Raw genomic sequence first — 15,306 nt, forward strand, 5'->3', positions numbered from 1 at the left:
TTTTATTAGCATACTAAGAAACCTGAGAAGGGACCACAATTTCCCAGGTAACATGCAGCACCCCAGTGGAGCACCCCAAAATTTCTAGTAACACGGTAGATGCTCATATTCATCTTCACAAGAACATTTTTCTATGTGCCAGGGACTCAAGAATGTTCTAGGCACTGGATGGGGAGGGGGTATAGTTGTTTAAAAAAAAAAAAAAGGATGAAATTTGAAAAGTGAGAAACATTAAGGGGGGAGGCAAGAGAATAGAGGATGAGAGGAGGACCAGGAGGACAGAAGGAAATTTCTCTTTATTGCTAATGACCTTAAAGACATTAAGGAAAATGTGACAGTGACTAGAAGACAGAGTGGAAGTAAAATATTCAGTTGTGGAGCCAAAGAAAGCCACTGTAAGGAGGACAAAAGAAATCCACTGTAAAGAGGATTGGTTAACCATGAAAAGCCTTCCTGCCTGGCAACAGTGCAGAGGTGCTGGAGTTAGGAAGAGACTGGAGCATGTGGGCAAGCGAAAACAGAGGAAGCCAGAAATTTAGCCAGATCAGTAGATCACAGTGAAGCGTTTAGATTTTCATATTGAAGCTGTCCAAAAAAATTAACAGAATAGTATAAATTTAAGTCTTGTGGCAGGGGAGAACAAGCCAAGAAATACTCCTGGGAATAGAAGTGAGAAAGGGAGAGATTCTTAGTGTAAAGCAGCGAGATCACGTGAGGCCAATTAGAGAAGCAGCACAGAAGGCCAAGGTCAGTTAGTTTTGAGTATCCAAAGGAATGGAAAGGCTGACGCTGGAGAGATGGCTCAGCATCTTCCAGCTCTTGTGGAGGACCCCAGGTTCAGACCCCAGCAGCCATTACCTGGCTCACAACTCCAGTTCCAGGAAATCTGACAGTGTCTTCTAGCCATTGTGGGCACCATGCACACACATGGTGCACATTCATGCTTGTAGGCACTCCAACATACACTTAAAAATAAATGTTTAAAAAAATAAATGATTTTTTAAAAATAAATGGGGTTTAATGGATTAACAAGATAGTTCAGTGGATAAAGGTCACTGCCACCAAGGCTGATGACCTGAGTTCATTCCCCACAGTCCATATGGTAGGCAAGAAGAGGGTCTTTCACATTGTCCTTCAACCTCTACATGTGTGCTCTGGTGTGCCGGCAGCAACACGTACAATTGTTTTTTTTTTAAGTTTTAATTATATTATCTATGGAGAGATAGAGCTAACTCTTCCTTCCCAATCGGCTTTCAGTTTGTTTCTCTTGTTTATTGTATCACCTAAGACACTTCATACAATGTTGAAAGGAACCAACAGAGAGGACACAGCCTTGTTTTGTCCTGGATCTTAGCATCAAGCCTGCCACGGTCATACAGTTTATAAGTAATATAAGCGTCTGAGTGATTATTTTATACATGGATTGTGGGACTGCAGGGCTTGGTGGAACCTGGAGAGACGTTCTCCAGCAACAATGGTCTTCTGTAGATGCTCTCTGTCAAGTTGAAGGAACTCTCCTCCGTTTCTTTTATGGTTTTTGTTGTTGTTGTTGGGTTTTTTGTTTGTTTGTTTATTTGTTTGTTTTGGGTTTTTTTTGTTTTTTTTTTCTCCTTTATCTCAGTAGGAATGGGTGTTGGAGGAAGGCACTGATAGAATATGTTGCTTTTCATCAATCTAGGAAACAAGATGTGCTAATTACTATAATATCTGTAACAAGGTATTTAGGTAGCTGTTCACAATAACCACCTACAATAACCAAGACATTAGCATAGTATGATGGAGCAGGCAGTAGGCTGAGGGCAGAAACCCCAAAATACTGACAAACAAAAGCTTCAAGTTTTAATTACAAGCACACTAGCCCTTTTATTTGTTTTTTAGGAGTTTTTTTAGATAGGGTCATTTTCTTTACATTTATCTACTGTGCATGACTGTGTGTCACTGAACACGTGAAGGTCAGAGGACAACTTGTAGGACTTGGTTCTTTCCTTCTACCATATGGACAGTGGTGAGTGAACAAAGGATGTCGGCAAGTGCCGTTAGCTGCTCAGCCATCTCACCAGCGCTCACTTGCTGTTTCAGAAGCCAGTTTGTACTACCGCAGTCTTCAGCACACAGCTAAAACCTTAAACATAAATTGGTCATATGCAATAAGAATTAACTCAGAGGCAGATAGCATGTAAGCAAGTAAGTGGCATTTTCTTGCAAAAAGGTGGAATTAATCATCAGTTGTAAGAGATCTTACTTTATAAAATCCCAAAGAATTTTTTCTTCAGGCACTGGCCTATAATCCCTGCACTCCAGGGGTGAGAGTAGGGGGATATGGGGTTCAAAGTCATCCTCCAGCCTCTGTCAGTTCCTGGACAACCTGGGTTATGACATTCGGCTTCTCCCCAACCTTCCGCAAAGCCCGAGCAGCAGAAACCACACAGGTTTAAAACCATACACCCAATCTGTACGGAAGGGCTAAAGAGTCATATCCTCCAATTATTAATTGCATAATGTTTGGCAAGGGATTTAAAAAGAAAGGTATCTGGAGTGGTGTTTCTCCCCCCCCCCCCCGCCCCCGCGTCTGTAATCTCAGCACTTCGGAGGTGGAATCAAGAGGATCGGGAGTTCAAGGTCATCCTTGGCTACATAGTGAATTCAAGGCCAGCCCGAGACACAGGTACATTGTTTTAAAATAGTAAATGAAATAAACCCACCCCTTGGGTTTATTTAAAGTAACGTTTTAAAGGCGTTTACCTCCAACATCTACTAGCGATTTTGTTTGGTTTGGTTTGGTTTTTCCGAGACAGGGTTTCTCTGTGGAGTTTTGGTGCCTGCCCTTGGATCTCGCTCTGTAGCCCAGGCTGGCCTCGAACTCACAGAGATCCGAGTGGCTCTGCCTCCCGAGTGCTGGGATTAAAGGAGTGCGCCATCGCCGCCCGGCCTACTGAAAACTACAGAAGACACAGAGGTGCCGACCATGGATAGAAAAAGCGTTATTTTTTCCCAGTCTTGCCGGGGGACGGCAGTCATTCGTGGGCACAGGAGCCAACACACCCAAGAAAATACACCCAGGAACTTGTGCGGAGAGTGGAGGCTGCGGCGTGAAGCCGCACGGGAAACAGACTTCCCGTCTCCCAAGAACCCGCAAACTCACAGACCGAGAAACACCCCGCAAAGCGGAAAGCATCCGCCCAAGCCCTAGTGCGCAGCCGCGTGACCTCCCCTCGCCCGCCCCGCCCCTTCGCCTTCCTCCCTTCCCGTACCCAGCAGGCACCGCGTCGACCTTTTCTTTTCGAGTGACCCCTGCTTTCGGCGCCTTCCCAGTGACAAGAGGCGCGGAGCATTGTGGTCCCGCGGGCCAGAGAGAGAGAGCGAGGCGGGAGACCGGAAGGAGAAAGCCCAAAGACCAGTGCGCGCCGGCGGGGAGGAGCCCGGCGCGTGCGCACTGGGAAGCGGCAGGACCGGAAGGGGCGTGGCGCACTCTACGGAGAGCGCAGTGGGGCGGGGCCTCGAGGCCTTGGCGCGGAGTCCCCGAGGCCGGCGGGGAGGGGGCGGGCTCAGGGTGCGGGCGGAGGAGGAAGTGTCATGGCGTCGGGCCGTGGAGCTTCTTCTCGCTGGTTCTTTACTCGAGAACAGCTGGAGAACACGCCGAGCCGCCGCTGCGGAGTGGAAGCGGATGAAGAGCTGTCGCATCGCCAGCAGGCGGCCAACCTCATCCAAGACATGGGGCAACGTCTCAATGTGTATCCTTTTTCCTAGCGGCGGCCCTGCGTCCCTCACGCCCCGGTCGCGCTCGCCGGGTGACCGGGCCTAGTGTCCTGCGAACATGGCGCCGCTGCTGCCTCTGCCTCCTCCTGGCCTCGGGGAAGAGGGAGACACGGAGAGCTTGGGCCCGGGCTGCCGTGGCGAGCCGGAGGAGGAGAGGAGCCGGGGGAGGCCGGCCGGCCGGCGGCAGCCCGCGTTGTGTAACCTGTGCCGGGAAGCGCGTGATGCGCCGGGGAATAGCATTGCCGCCCCGGCGAGAGGGGGATCCGGGACGAGCGAAGCCGAGCGACGGCCCCCCTTCCGCTCCTTCGGAAGTCGGGAAAGGCTTTGAGACGCAGGAAGGTCCCAGATTATTTCACAGAAAGCGTTTTCCAAGCCTTCCTTGCCGGCTCCCGGGCGGCTCTCGTGTGCTATGGGAACGCGTGGGGGGATCTTTTATGTTCTTGGGGTGTGTGGCGCGCGCCTTCCGACTACTTTATTTCTGCTGTACTAAGCTGTAGCCATTGCAAATAATTCCCCGGCGCTCTTTACGTAGCATATTAGAGTAATTGGCATCGAGCCTGGTCTCTCTCTTCCCCCCCCCCCCCCCCGCAGACTTTTTTATGTACTTACTTACAGGTTAGGGGTTGGATTTTCAGTAAATGGGAAGGAGCTATAATTAATCGGGGGTTTTCCATCCAGATTGATTTGGTTTTTAGAAATATTTTTCTCAGATTATTTCCTAAACGTTGCATCCCAGCTCTCAGCTTACAATAAACACTGCGATTGTTTATATGCACAGGTTTTATATGCACCATTCTTTCACCAAATTCAACAGAAATGTAAGTACTGTTTTACCGTCTTAGTCGCCGAATGTTAAAGTGAATAGGTAATGCAGGAAAAGTTAGTTGGTCATTGGTTTTACTGTTGGCTTTAGTGTTCTGAGTTTACTGTAAATGTGAGTTATGTAGTAAACATTTTGCCTCAAATGCAGGAGGGTGTGTGTGAGAGTTTTATTAATTAAACTGTACGACTTGGTGTTTAGCCTCTGCCAGACCTTCTGAGACAAAACAAAACAAAGCAGAACTTGTTTTGTTGGTTTGTTTGGTTTTGGTGTTTGGCTTTTGGTTTTGTGGGGTTTTGTTTTTTGTTTTTTTTCTTTTTGTTTTTTTTTTTTTGTTTGTTTGTTTGTTTGATTTTGAGATAGGCTCTCACTGTGTAACTCGGGCTGTCCTGGAATTCACTATATAGACTAGGCTGGCCATGATTTGAACTCAAAGAGATCCCTGCCTCTGCCTCCCCAGTGTTTGGGATATACTATTGAGGGGGATGGGGCGGACATGTTTCTTAGCTCAAAAAGGCAGCGGTGTTTTATTCATTTACACTTTGCAGCTGGGGTGATTTATATTAGAATAATTTCAGTAATCTGATACAGAGTATGTTCTTGTCCTTGGGGAGGCTGCATCTTAATTGTTATAGGACTCATTGTTTCAATTGTTATGGATTGAGATTTGTGTAAACATTGCGCAGAAGTGATACCTTTGAGAGGGCAGGCTGTTGAGAGGAATCCTTCCGTGAAGTTTCTCTGGGTGTGAAGAAGGTAGCCAGGCTGGGTGGCTTGTCCCCTCTCCTTCCCAGTTTTGGCAATGGCAATGTCAGTCCTCCCATCTCGCCCATCAAATATCCTGTCAGTTTCAGTTGCGATAGACCTTTGGGTAGTTTTGTACTGGTCTTGATATAATGTGCACATCGTTATAAATGGGTAGTTATTTTAATCAGTTTGTTTATTTTGAGACCATATCACTGTAGTGCAAGCTGGTGTCAAACTCAGAATCCTCCTGCCTCAGCCCCTCCACACACACTGCTGGAATTATAGGCCCGTGGAATTACAGACCTGATTTGAAATTTTAAAGCTGTCAAAGTTATGAGTTGATGTTTGTTCCTTTCAGAGTAACATGCAATGCGTTTTCTTAGTCCCCATGCCCGTGGGTATTAGAAATGTTTAGCTCCCACTTCAGTTTCTCACCACTCTTTACTCTTTGCCTTTTATTATAGTTTTGATAGTGTTATTCTGAAAGGTAGATGTAAGAAAACGGGCCCCATAAGGGACGATGTTGTTTGTGGATAGTCATTAGGTTCTCAGTTGCTAAGGAAACGGTTTTAGAAGTTTCTTATATTGTTACTTTTGAAGTGGCAGAAATTTCCAGGTTTAAGTTCAGTTATCTTAAATCTAAAAATCAAATTTGCAATTTTTTTTAAGACGGTGCATATTTTTAGTAGATTTGGGGCTCTTGCAGACCCTCTTCTGTGCTCTTTTTCTTTTTTAAGATTTATTTTCTGTGAGTGTTCTGTCTGCACGTACACCTGCATGCCAGAAGAGGGCATCAGATCCCACTATAGATGGTTGTGAGTCACCATGTGGTTGCTGGGAATTGAACTCAGGACCTCTGGAAGAGCAGCTGGTGCGCTCTCCAACCCCTTCTATGCTCTTTTAATCTGCTTGAGTCTTGCTCTTTCCTGATTCTTTTGTATCACTCTTAGTTCAGTAACTGGTGTAGAGGAGAAAAGAACCTCTTGATAACAATGTTCAAGCTAAGAGAATTGAGATTTTATTTCATATCTCCCTAAAAGTATGAATTAATATTGAACACTACATAAATTTGTTTTTTGTTTTTTGTTTTTTAAAGTAGCCCTGGATAATGTTGGTAGAAACTACAAGTCAAAATTGTGGGAATTCTTTTTTGTGATGGGTTTACTTTTCTAATTTCAGTAAAAGATCTCACCACAAGTTCTGCTTTTTGAGCCTTCCATCCCCCCGTCTGTTTGGGTGGCTTGGTTTGTGTGCTTTAAACAAACGTCTTTCTTTTTTTTTTTTTTTTTTTTTTTTTTTTTTTTTTTTTTTTTTTGGTTTTTTTGAGACAGGGTTTCTCTGTGTAGCTTTGCGCCTTTCCTGGGACTCACTTGGTAGCCCAGGCTGGCCTCGAACTCACAGAGATCCGCCTGGCTCTGCCTCCCGAGTGCTGGGATTAAAGGCGTGCGCCACCACCGCCCGGCACAAACGTCTTTCTTAAAGGTAGAATCTGTGTCTCCAGATTGACTTAGTCACGGCCAAGTCATTTGTATCATTGCTTTCACCATTCTTACTGACAAAGCCGTTCACTATTTTGTATTGCCCCTCTTAATCTCTTACACATGAAGGAATACTTGAGCACTTTATACTGAGTCTTTTTTAGCAGGATAATAAAAATATTTGTTTGGGGAAGCAGCTCTTCTTGCCTGTGTTTTTGCGGCATCCAAGATGGCTTTAATATTTGTATCGTGTACTCGGCATCAGTTGCATAGCCTCAGTAGCCCTCCTGCACACCTGATCCTTTAGGCATGATCTCAGATTGATTGTCAGTCCTTCTTGAATTCCTACTTTCCTACATTCTTGGAAACTTTTTTCTTAGACAGTTATAATCAAGCGTCATATTAAGGAAAAACACAAAGTATCATTTGACAAATTACCTAATGGGATAAGCTGAGGTGCTGGGACAAACGGTAAGGTCTTAAACGGTCATGTATCTGTGATACTACGGTGTCTTTCAATGTTCAGAGCTTCATTTTAGTGTCCCAGATAGACAGATTTAAAAATAAAAAAAAGCATTTATTTGCTGTTTATTTAAGAATGGAATCAATCTTAGCCTGTGTCCTTCACCCGGAAACTGTCATTCAGTGGTCAATTTTCTTGGAGAGTCAAATAAGTGACTGTATACAGCTTAAGAATAAACCCACCTTTGGGACTGGTAAATAAAGAATGCCCTCCTTGGATCAAGTCAAGAGAAGTCTAGTGGGCTGGTGAGATGCCTCAAGAGGTAAAGGTGCTTGCTGCCAAACCTGATGACCTGAATTGGATCTATGGGGCCCACATAGAAGAAGGATCGATCTCTCCCAACACACACTCCCCCTCTCCCTCCCTCCTCCCTCCCTCTCTCTCTCTCCCTCCCTCCTTCCCTCTCTCCCTCCCTCCCACTCCTTCCCCTCCCTCCCCTCCCCCCTCCACTCACAAATAAATATAAAAGAATGTTTTAAAGATGTATTTCTATTTTATGTGTATGAGTGTTTTGACTGCATGTATGTCTGTGTACCATATGCATGCCTGTTATCTGGGAGTCCCGAAGAGGGCATTGGATCCTGTGGAACTGGAGTTAGGAATGGTTGTAAACCACCATGTGGGTACTGGGGATTGAACCTGGGTCCTCTAGAAGAACAGCAAGGGATCATAACCGCTGAGCCATCTCTCCAGCCCCATGATGTGTTTCTTTACTTAGATTACTACCTTTCTAGGGCTGCTGCAGTCAGAACTACCTAGAATATGCAGACTTCAATGCATTGTTGTCTTGTTTAAGGACCCAAGAGTGAGTTAGGTAGGGTATCTATTGGGAGCCAGTAATCTTCAGGAATGATGGTATTGACTTATGAGAATATATCAGCTTCATAGTTCATTTTCATTTATACATATTCATTTGATCTCCAGCTACACAAAACAGATGTGCATCTGCTTGTGCTAGAACTTTTGGGGAAGGAGCAGGGTGACCCTATACTCAGGCTGGTCTTGGAGTGACTATGTAGCCTGGGGTGGTCCCAAATTCCTAGACCTCCTACCTCAGTCTCCTGTTATACTAAAAAATTATTACTTTCTTATTTACAATAGTTATGCTCCTTAGTGACTTCGTTTTTAATTAGTGAGTGTCTCTGGAATCAGGAAGGCTGTTCTTCATCAAGGGAACACTACTCCTTTTCTTCTGTTCCTCTGTAGAACATGCCTGTTAAGCTGCTAGGGTGGGGTGTTTTATTTGGGGGCTTTATTCACTATTCTATCACTAGTTCCTAGAGAAGCCCTCACAGAAGAGGCTCTCCGAGTTAGACTGTCAGAGAGGTTCGGTCTTGGCTCCCAGGTCTAGTGAAGTGTCACCTACATTTTCTTGATAAATATACTCCCACATAGATCCATTTCAAGCAGTGGTTCTCAGCCTTCCTAATGCTGCGACCCTTTAATACAATTCCTCATGTTGTAGGGACCACTATAGAATTATTTTCATTGCTACTGTTAGGAACTGAAATGTAAATATTTGTGTTTTCCGATGGTCTTAGGTGATCCCTGTGAAAGGGCCATTCAGTGCCATCCCCCCAAAGGGGTCTCAACCCACAGGTTGAGAGAGCTGCTGATTTTAAAGTATTTCTTTATTGAAAATTATAGGTGTGTAGTAAATGAAACAGTATAGGGGTTAGAATAAATCTTCCCCTAACTTACAGTATCAGCTGCTAACCGTTTTGGAGCCTCCTTTCTGAAGTATTTTTTGCCTGTGTGAGTGAGTGTGTGAGTGAGTGTGTGTGTGTGTGTGTGTGTGTGTGTGTGTGTGTGTGTGTGTGTGTGTGTTGTGTCACAGAAGTTTCTCTTTTCCCCATAGCATTAGATTTAGCACATAGCATTAGCATGGGAACACACAGACTTGGATTTTACTTTCTAGATGAGGTGTGGTATAGTTAGTTACTTTGCAGTAGTAAGAATTCAGCTCATACATACTAGACACGTTCTCTAACTGAGCTACCTCTCAAGCCAGGAGCTATTCATCTGTAAGATGGCACCAGAAGGCATAGTGCATCAGTTTTGTCCTCCAGGAGATGTTTGTTGTTGGGGGTGGGGTTATTGTTGTCTAGTGCACGAAGCTGGGAATGCTTTTCAACAGTTATAAGCACAAAGGGCTGCAGCTGGTCCACCTCTGCTGGGGGGGGGGGGCGATTTCACTGGTTCTGAGATTGAGGAATTCTGCATTAGCCTAAAGAATTGGGAGAAGGGCAGAGTGGATGCCAGTTAAAACTGTCGACTCCACTAAATTAATTGCAGATTCAGTTCATTTCTTATAATGAGTCATCACATGCCTTAGTCTCCAAGGACCTTAATAAAATTTATGAACATGATTTTTTTTTAAATTAAGAACTCTAAGGACAGTTTAGTAGTTCAAAAATTGTAAGTTTAAATTTAATATAATAAACACTGCCTTCCTGTGAACTTGTGTGTTACTAAGCTTATTTGAGCTTGCTCCACATTTCTTGTTAGTGAGGTATTTTTACTTTGTCTTTTAATTTTGTTTATTGTAAATGTGTTAATGAAATAATATCAATTTAATTTTGCTTTTATTATCTTCTGCTTAGGTTTCTTTAATGATTTCATGAGAAGGGGTTGGTTTTTTGTTGTTGTTTGTTTTTGTTTTGTTTTTTTTCTTTGTTGAGACAGTTTCTCTTTGTAGCCTTGGTTGTCCTGGAACGCATACTAGAGTGGCCTCATAGGTGTGTCCCACATTGTCCTGAAGAGGGATTTCTTGTGTGCTCCTAAACACTTAGAGTTGGTGTCTTCTTTCTCTTGTTTTCATGAAGATAGGGAAGATAGGAGTCATAAAGCTTAAAGTCTGTGTCTGAAGTCACACAGCTACAGTGACAAAAACAAGTTTAACTCAGATGTGAATTCCATATCTCTGTACCTGCCTTAGGTATCTGCTCCTGGGGCATCTTCAGAGCCCTGAAATTTCCCACTGAAAGCACTATAAAAGTCATGGTGTAGGAAAAGTCATTTAGCAGCTGCCTCCATCAGTATCGGCAGCTGGCTTGATAACAATTAAGCTTCACCTGGCTGTACCCTGACTTACGTAATTAAGAGTTTGTGGGAAGGCCTGGCATCTTTCATCTTAGCAAGCCTCCCCTATGGTACCTAACCCTACGGTTTTCTCTTAAGGCTCTGGCATTACATGTTCATTGTTAATGTTTTAAATATGAAGTTATTGTACAGAGTATACGGTAATAATAAAAATGTGAAGCTGGTTGCTTATGCTTGGTAACAGTGCATTCATTTGCATAACAGCAGGACCTGTGTTCTACAAATTTGGGTTCAGAGCAGTATGACAAGCAAAAACGGGATTTGTCACTTTGTTCATAAATACAGAAGACATAAACAATGGTGTCCCTTAAAGAAGTTTCCTAGTAGGAGAGAAAAAAATTACCTAGGAGTTAGCAGGAGTCTGATGTGAAGTGACTAGGAGCAAGTTGTTTGAGCTGGTTTATACTGGTGAAGATGAAGATGTTTGCTTCATCTTCCTGGATTGAAACTGGGAGGTCGTAATAGGCACTAACCAAAAGTGGCTATGTAACTCATAAATGTGGTGATTAATTACACTAGGGAGCTGATTTATAGTGAATGAATTACAGAACTCAAACGGTATGAAATAATTCCTAAGGACTGCTTTTGTAAAAGGCCTATATTTTATCTTGTTGAAATACTAACATCTGAATTGAGATACTGTTGCTGTAAAATGCCACATTTTAGAGGCCTAACATGGCAGAAATATAAACTATCATATTTAACAGGTTTACAATTGATTTTAGGTTATTGAGATAAAATACATTTGAATTAATTTTAAGAGGTTTCCAAGTTTCTTGTTATTTGTGGCTGAGTTTTTCTGTTTAAAAAGTCTGCTTTAAGCTAGGCGGTGGTGGTGCACGCCTTTAATCCTAGCACTCAGGAGGCAGAGGCAGGTGGATCTCTGAGTTCGAGGCCAGCCTGGTCTACAGAGTGAGATCCAGGACAGTCACCAGGCACCAAGACTACACAGAGAAACCCTGTCGGGGGGGGGGGGGGGGGGGGGGAGTCTGCTTTAGTTTATAGATACTGGATTATCAACCAAAACTGTTGGGACTCAGCTATAGTAATGTGCTCTGTAGACATAAATGTGCACTAACACTAATTTTAAATAGAAGTTTTTTAAATAGGAAACATTACTATTTTCTGCTTAAATCTCAAGATAGTGAAAACTGATAGTGAGTTGTGCTTGGAAAAAAAACAACTTGGAGGACAGGGAGAAAAAAATCTTTAGAAAAGCTTCTAAAGATTTAGGGCAATCACTAAATGTTCAAGAGGTCAGAGAGGCTGAGTTTTTCTGAACCTCTCCAAGGTGGGCATTAATGGTTGTTTTGTAATGTTACTCTAGCTGTTGAAGAGATCAGATATCTTTAGCATTGGTTGCTTTCTTATTTATTTATTCTTAATAGCAGAATGTTACTATGTATCTCTGGCTAGCCTGGAACTCACTGTAAACCAGACTAGCCTTGAACTCACAGATCCACCTGCTTCTTTCTCTTCAGTGCTGGTATTAGAGGCATCCACTACCATGCCCAACTAACATTAGCTTCGTTTAAAAGTATCTTTGTTGAGAGACAATTCACAGACCATAGACTTCATCCACTTAGAGCCCATAATTCAAAGCACATCGTGTTATACTATACCACCATTTCAACAATTCCAATTTACAGTATTTTCTTCCCACTCAAAAGAAACTGCCCTGTAGCAAGTGTTCACCCACCCCTTCTCTCTCTGCAGATCTAGTAAGTGCTAAAACTGACTTCTGTCTCCATAAGTTTGCATATATCTTATGTTAGTGGAATTATGAATAAGATCTTAAACATAGCGTTTTTAAAAGATCTATCTGTGGTATGATGCTGTTGGAACTTCATTTCCTCTTACTGCTGAATATTTGGTCTGTCATGTGCCTGCACCATCACCCATTTATCGTTAGTGGACATTTGGGTTGTTTCTGCTTGTCAGCTTTATGAGCAATGCTGCACTCAGTATTTTAGTGGAAGTTCTGGATTGTATGTTAATTCTAGACTTCAGTGTCTTAGATAGCTTTGTGAAGCACATTTCAAGAAACCTGCCAAACTGTTTTCTAAACTAGTCACACCATTTTACCTCCTCAGAAATGCTTTTTGAGGGTTTCAGTAGCTCCACATTACATTAGCCTGGGGTTTTTGTTTTATTTTGTTTTTTGTTTGTTTGTTTTTGTGTGTGTGTGTGTGTTCTTTATGTATTGTGATTTTCACTTTCTTGACAATATTATTTGTAATATAAACATCCAGTTTCTTATTTTAGTTTTTCTGTGCTTGTATTGATGTCATATGGGTGTCACATTGGAAAACCCCTCGTCTAATCTAGGAACAGATTAATCTAGGGTTTGTTTGTTTGTTTTTTAATTTTTAAGAATTTATTTTGTGTCCTCTCCTTGGTAGCCATCTGCCCACTTTCCTTGTTCTTGCCTCTACCTTTAGGAATCTGCCCTGTCTGCATACTCAACGTCAGTGGGAGTTGGCAATACTTGCTCTTGCTCAGGTTCATCTCACTTAGTCCAGTATTCTGTCTACGTTGTTGCAATTGATAAGGACATTCCTTAAAAAATATATTGTGGCAAACCTGCTGTGGATGCAGGCCTGGAATCTCAGCACTTGGGAGGTAGAAGCAGGCAAATCTGGAGTTCAAATTCTTGGTGTCGAAGTTGGAGGCCAGTTCTGGCTTACAATGAGACCCTGTCTCAAAAGGCAAACAAAAAAGTAAAAAGGCTGAGTGATTAGAGCAGGGACCCTAGGTTTAATTCTCGGTATGAGAAATAAATGAGTAAATAAGTAAATAATGTCAAAACAGACAAAGCATTTATTTTTGCTGAATAAAGCAGTATTTATTGCTGTAGGGTCTCCTGTGTCTCAGGCTCACTTTGAATTCACTATGTAGCCACTCCATAACATTGAACCCTTGTTCTTCTGCTTTCGCCTCCCAAGTACATGGAGTATAGACATGTACTACACATCTGACTTTTATTTCTGTGAGATTCAACTCTTGGATTTAGGCCTTTGGCACATTTTCAGTTAATTATTGTCTATGATCTAAAGTAGACATTTTCCTTTCTTTACATGTGAATATACAGACAGTTGTCCCAGAACAATGTGTTGTGTCTGCCCTGATTACCTCATAGACTTCAGATAGCCTAGTGAAGTCTCCATTTCTGGCAGCACTAATGAGACCCTACCAAAATCTCAGCTCCCACCCCACCGCCAGTCACACAGTTATGACTACGAATATAGCCTTAGAGTAGGTTTGGAATTCAAAGAGTGTGAGTCTCCCAAGTTGTGTTTGTGTTTGGTTTTTGTTTTGTTTTAAAGATTGTTTCTCCTGATCTTTTATTTCCATGTGAATTTTAAGATCAGTTTGTCAGTTAGGTTTGGTGAGTTCTTATTGTTGTCTTCACAATACACAACTGGAAGTGTGTCCTTAGTAAGGTTTGTAAGTAAGAATATTTGAAAGCCTGTACATTGGTGTTCTTATACATGCAGTAGTATGTCAACATTTAAGATTGATTTATTTATATGTAGATGAGTGTTTTTATTTGCATATGTTATATATACATGCACTACCTGTGTGCCTAGAGGCCAGAAAAAAGCATCAGGTCTCTGGGAACTAGAGTGAGAATGTTGTGGTGATATTGTGTTCCCCCAAATATTGTGCACCCTAATAAACTTATCTGGGGTCAGAGACAGAACAGCCACAATATTAAATATGAGGATAGGCAGTGGTAGCACACGCCTTTAACCCTAGCATTCCAGAAGCAGAAATCCATCTGTTCGAGGATATAGCCAAGCATGGTGACTAACGCCTTTAATCCCAGAAAGTGAGCCTTTAATCCCAGGGAGTGATGGTAGAAAGCAGAAAGGTATATAAGGCGTGAGGACCAGAAACTAGAAGCATTTGGCTGGTTAAGCTTTTAGGTTTTGAGCAGCACAGTTCAGCTGAGAGCCATTTGGATATGAGGACACAGAGAGGCATCCAGTCTGAGGAAACAGGATCACCTGAGGAATTGGCCAGGTGAGGTTAGCTGTGGCTTGTTCTGTCTCTCTGATCTTCCAGCATTTCACCCCAATAACTGGCCTCAGGTTTGATTTTATTAATAAGACCTGTTAAGATTCCTGCTACAGACTGTTGTGATCAAACCTGTGTCCCCTGCCAGAGTAACCAGTGTTGTGACACTGCTGAGCCATCTCTCCAGTGCTGTGTGATTTTGCCCACTCACTGGGCTGGTGGGATCTGTCTGTTACAGGAGACAACTATGAAATGACACCTATCCTACAAAGTATAAGTTAACGTTTTTTCAGTTTTCTTAGAAACAGATTCATAGTGTTGAAATAATCCCCCACTGGACAACTTTTCAGATGACAGATTGTGTAACACATTAAATATATTGTTTGTAGTACTCAGTCTATAAGCACCAGTCCTTATTTTCTGTGCTGCTTTTCAACAGTATTGAATAGTAATTTTTAGCCTATTAAACCAGCTACCTTTTAAATGTAATAATTTATTCCAAGCTGAAGATTATTTTAAATCAATGTGAATTTTCTTATGTGACAGTATTGTGTGCATAATTATATGAATGAGTCACTGATGCTCTCTGCTCCTCGGCCAGGGCCTCCTTACATCAGAAGTAAGGCAGTGAGCACTTTCTAACATACTGCTATATTGGTTCAGTTGGTCCAGGCTTAGAAATCTTTCCTGTGGTAACAAATAAACATTCTGGTTTATTCCAGTGCTTGTTGGTCGATGTTCCCTTGCCTTCCCTAGTATTGAAGAAGTTCTACTTCTATCCTTATTCTGAGGTCTTTGTGTGTGCCTTTACGAATTTTCCTAAAGTATGTATAGTCTCTGGCAAGTGCTTTCCCAGTTTT

The 15,306-nt window shown here is 42.6% G+C and overlaps 1 protein-coding gene across 3 annotated transcripts in view; it reads left to right on the top strand.

The window, feature by feature from the left end:
• Positions 1 to 3,487: 3,487 nt before the first annotated feature.
• Positions 3,488 to 15,306, top strand: part of Ccnt2 (cyclin T2) — a 32,490-nt gene continuing 20,671 nt past the window's right edge. For 2 of the 3 annotated variants that reach the window (XR_443144.4, XM_006992975.4), the window contains exons 1-2: positions 3,505 to 3,731; positions 4,493 to 4,574. Coding sequence is in view for 2 of the 3 variants with exons in the window: in XM_006992975.4 (XP_006993037.1) it covers positions 3,574 to 3,731; positions 4,493 to 4,574 (240 nt within the window). In the remaining variant the exon portion in view is untranslated. Of the gene's footprint in view, positions 3,732 to 4,492; positions 4,575 to 15,306 lie in introns of all 3 variants that reach the window. The other variant, XM_006992976.4, reaches the window with a different exon arrangement.

Source organism: Peromyscus maniculatus, chromosome 11, assembly GCF_049852395.1.
Source record: "Peromyscus maniculatus bairdii isolate BWxNUB_F1_BW_parent chromosome 11, HU_Pman_BW_mat_3.1, whole genome shotgun sequence".
Taxonomy (NCBI): Eukaryota; Metazoa; Chordata; class Mammalia; order Rodentia; family Cricetidae; genus Peromyscus; species Peromyscus maniculatus.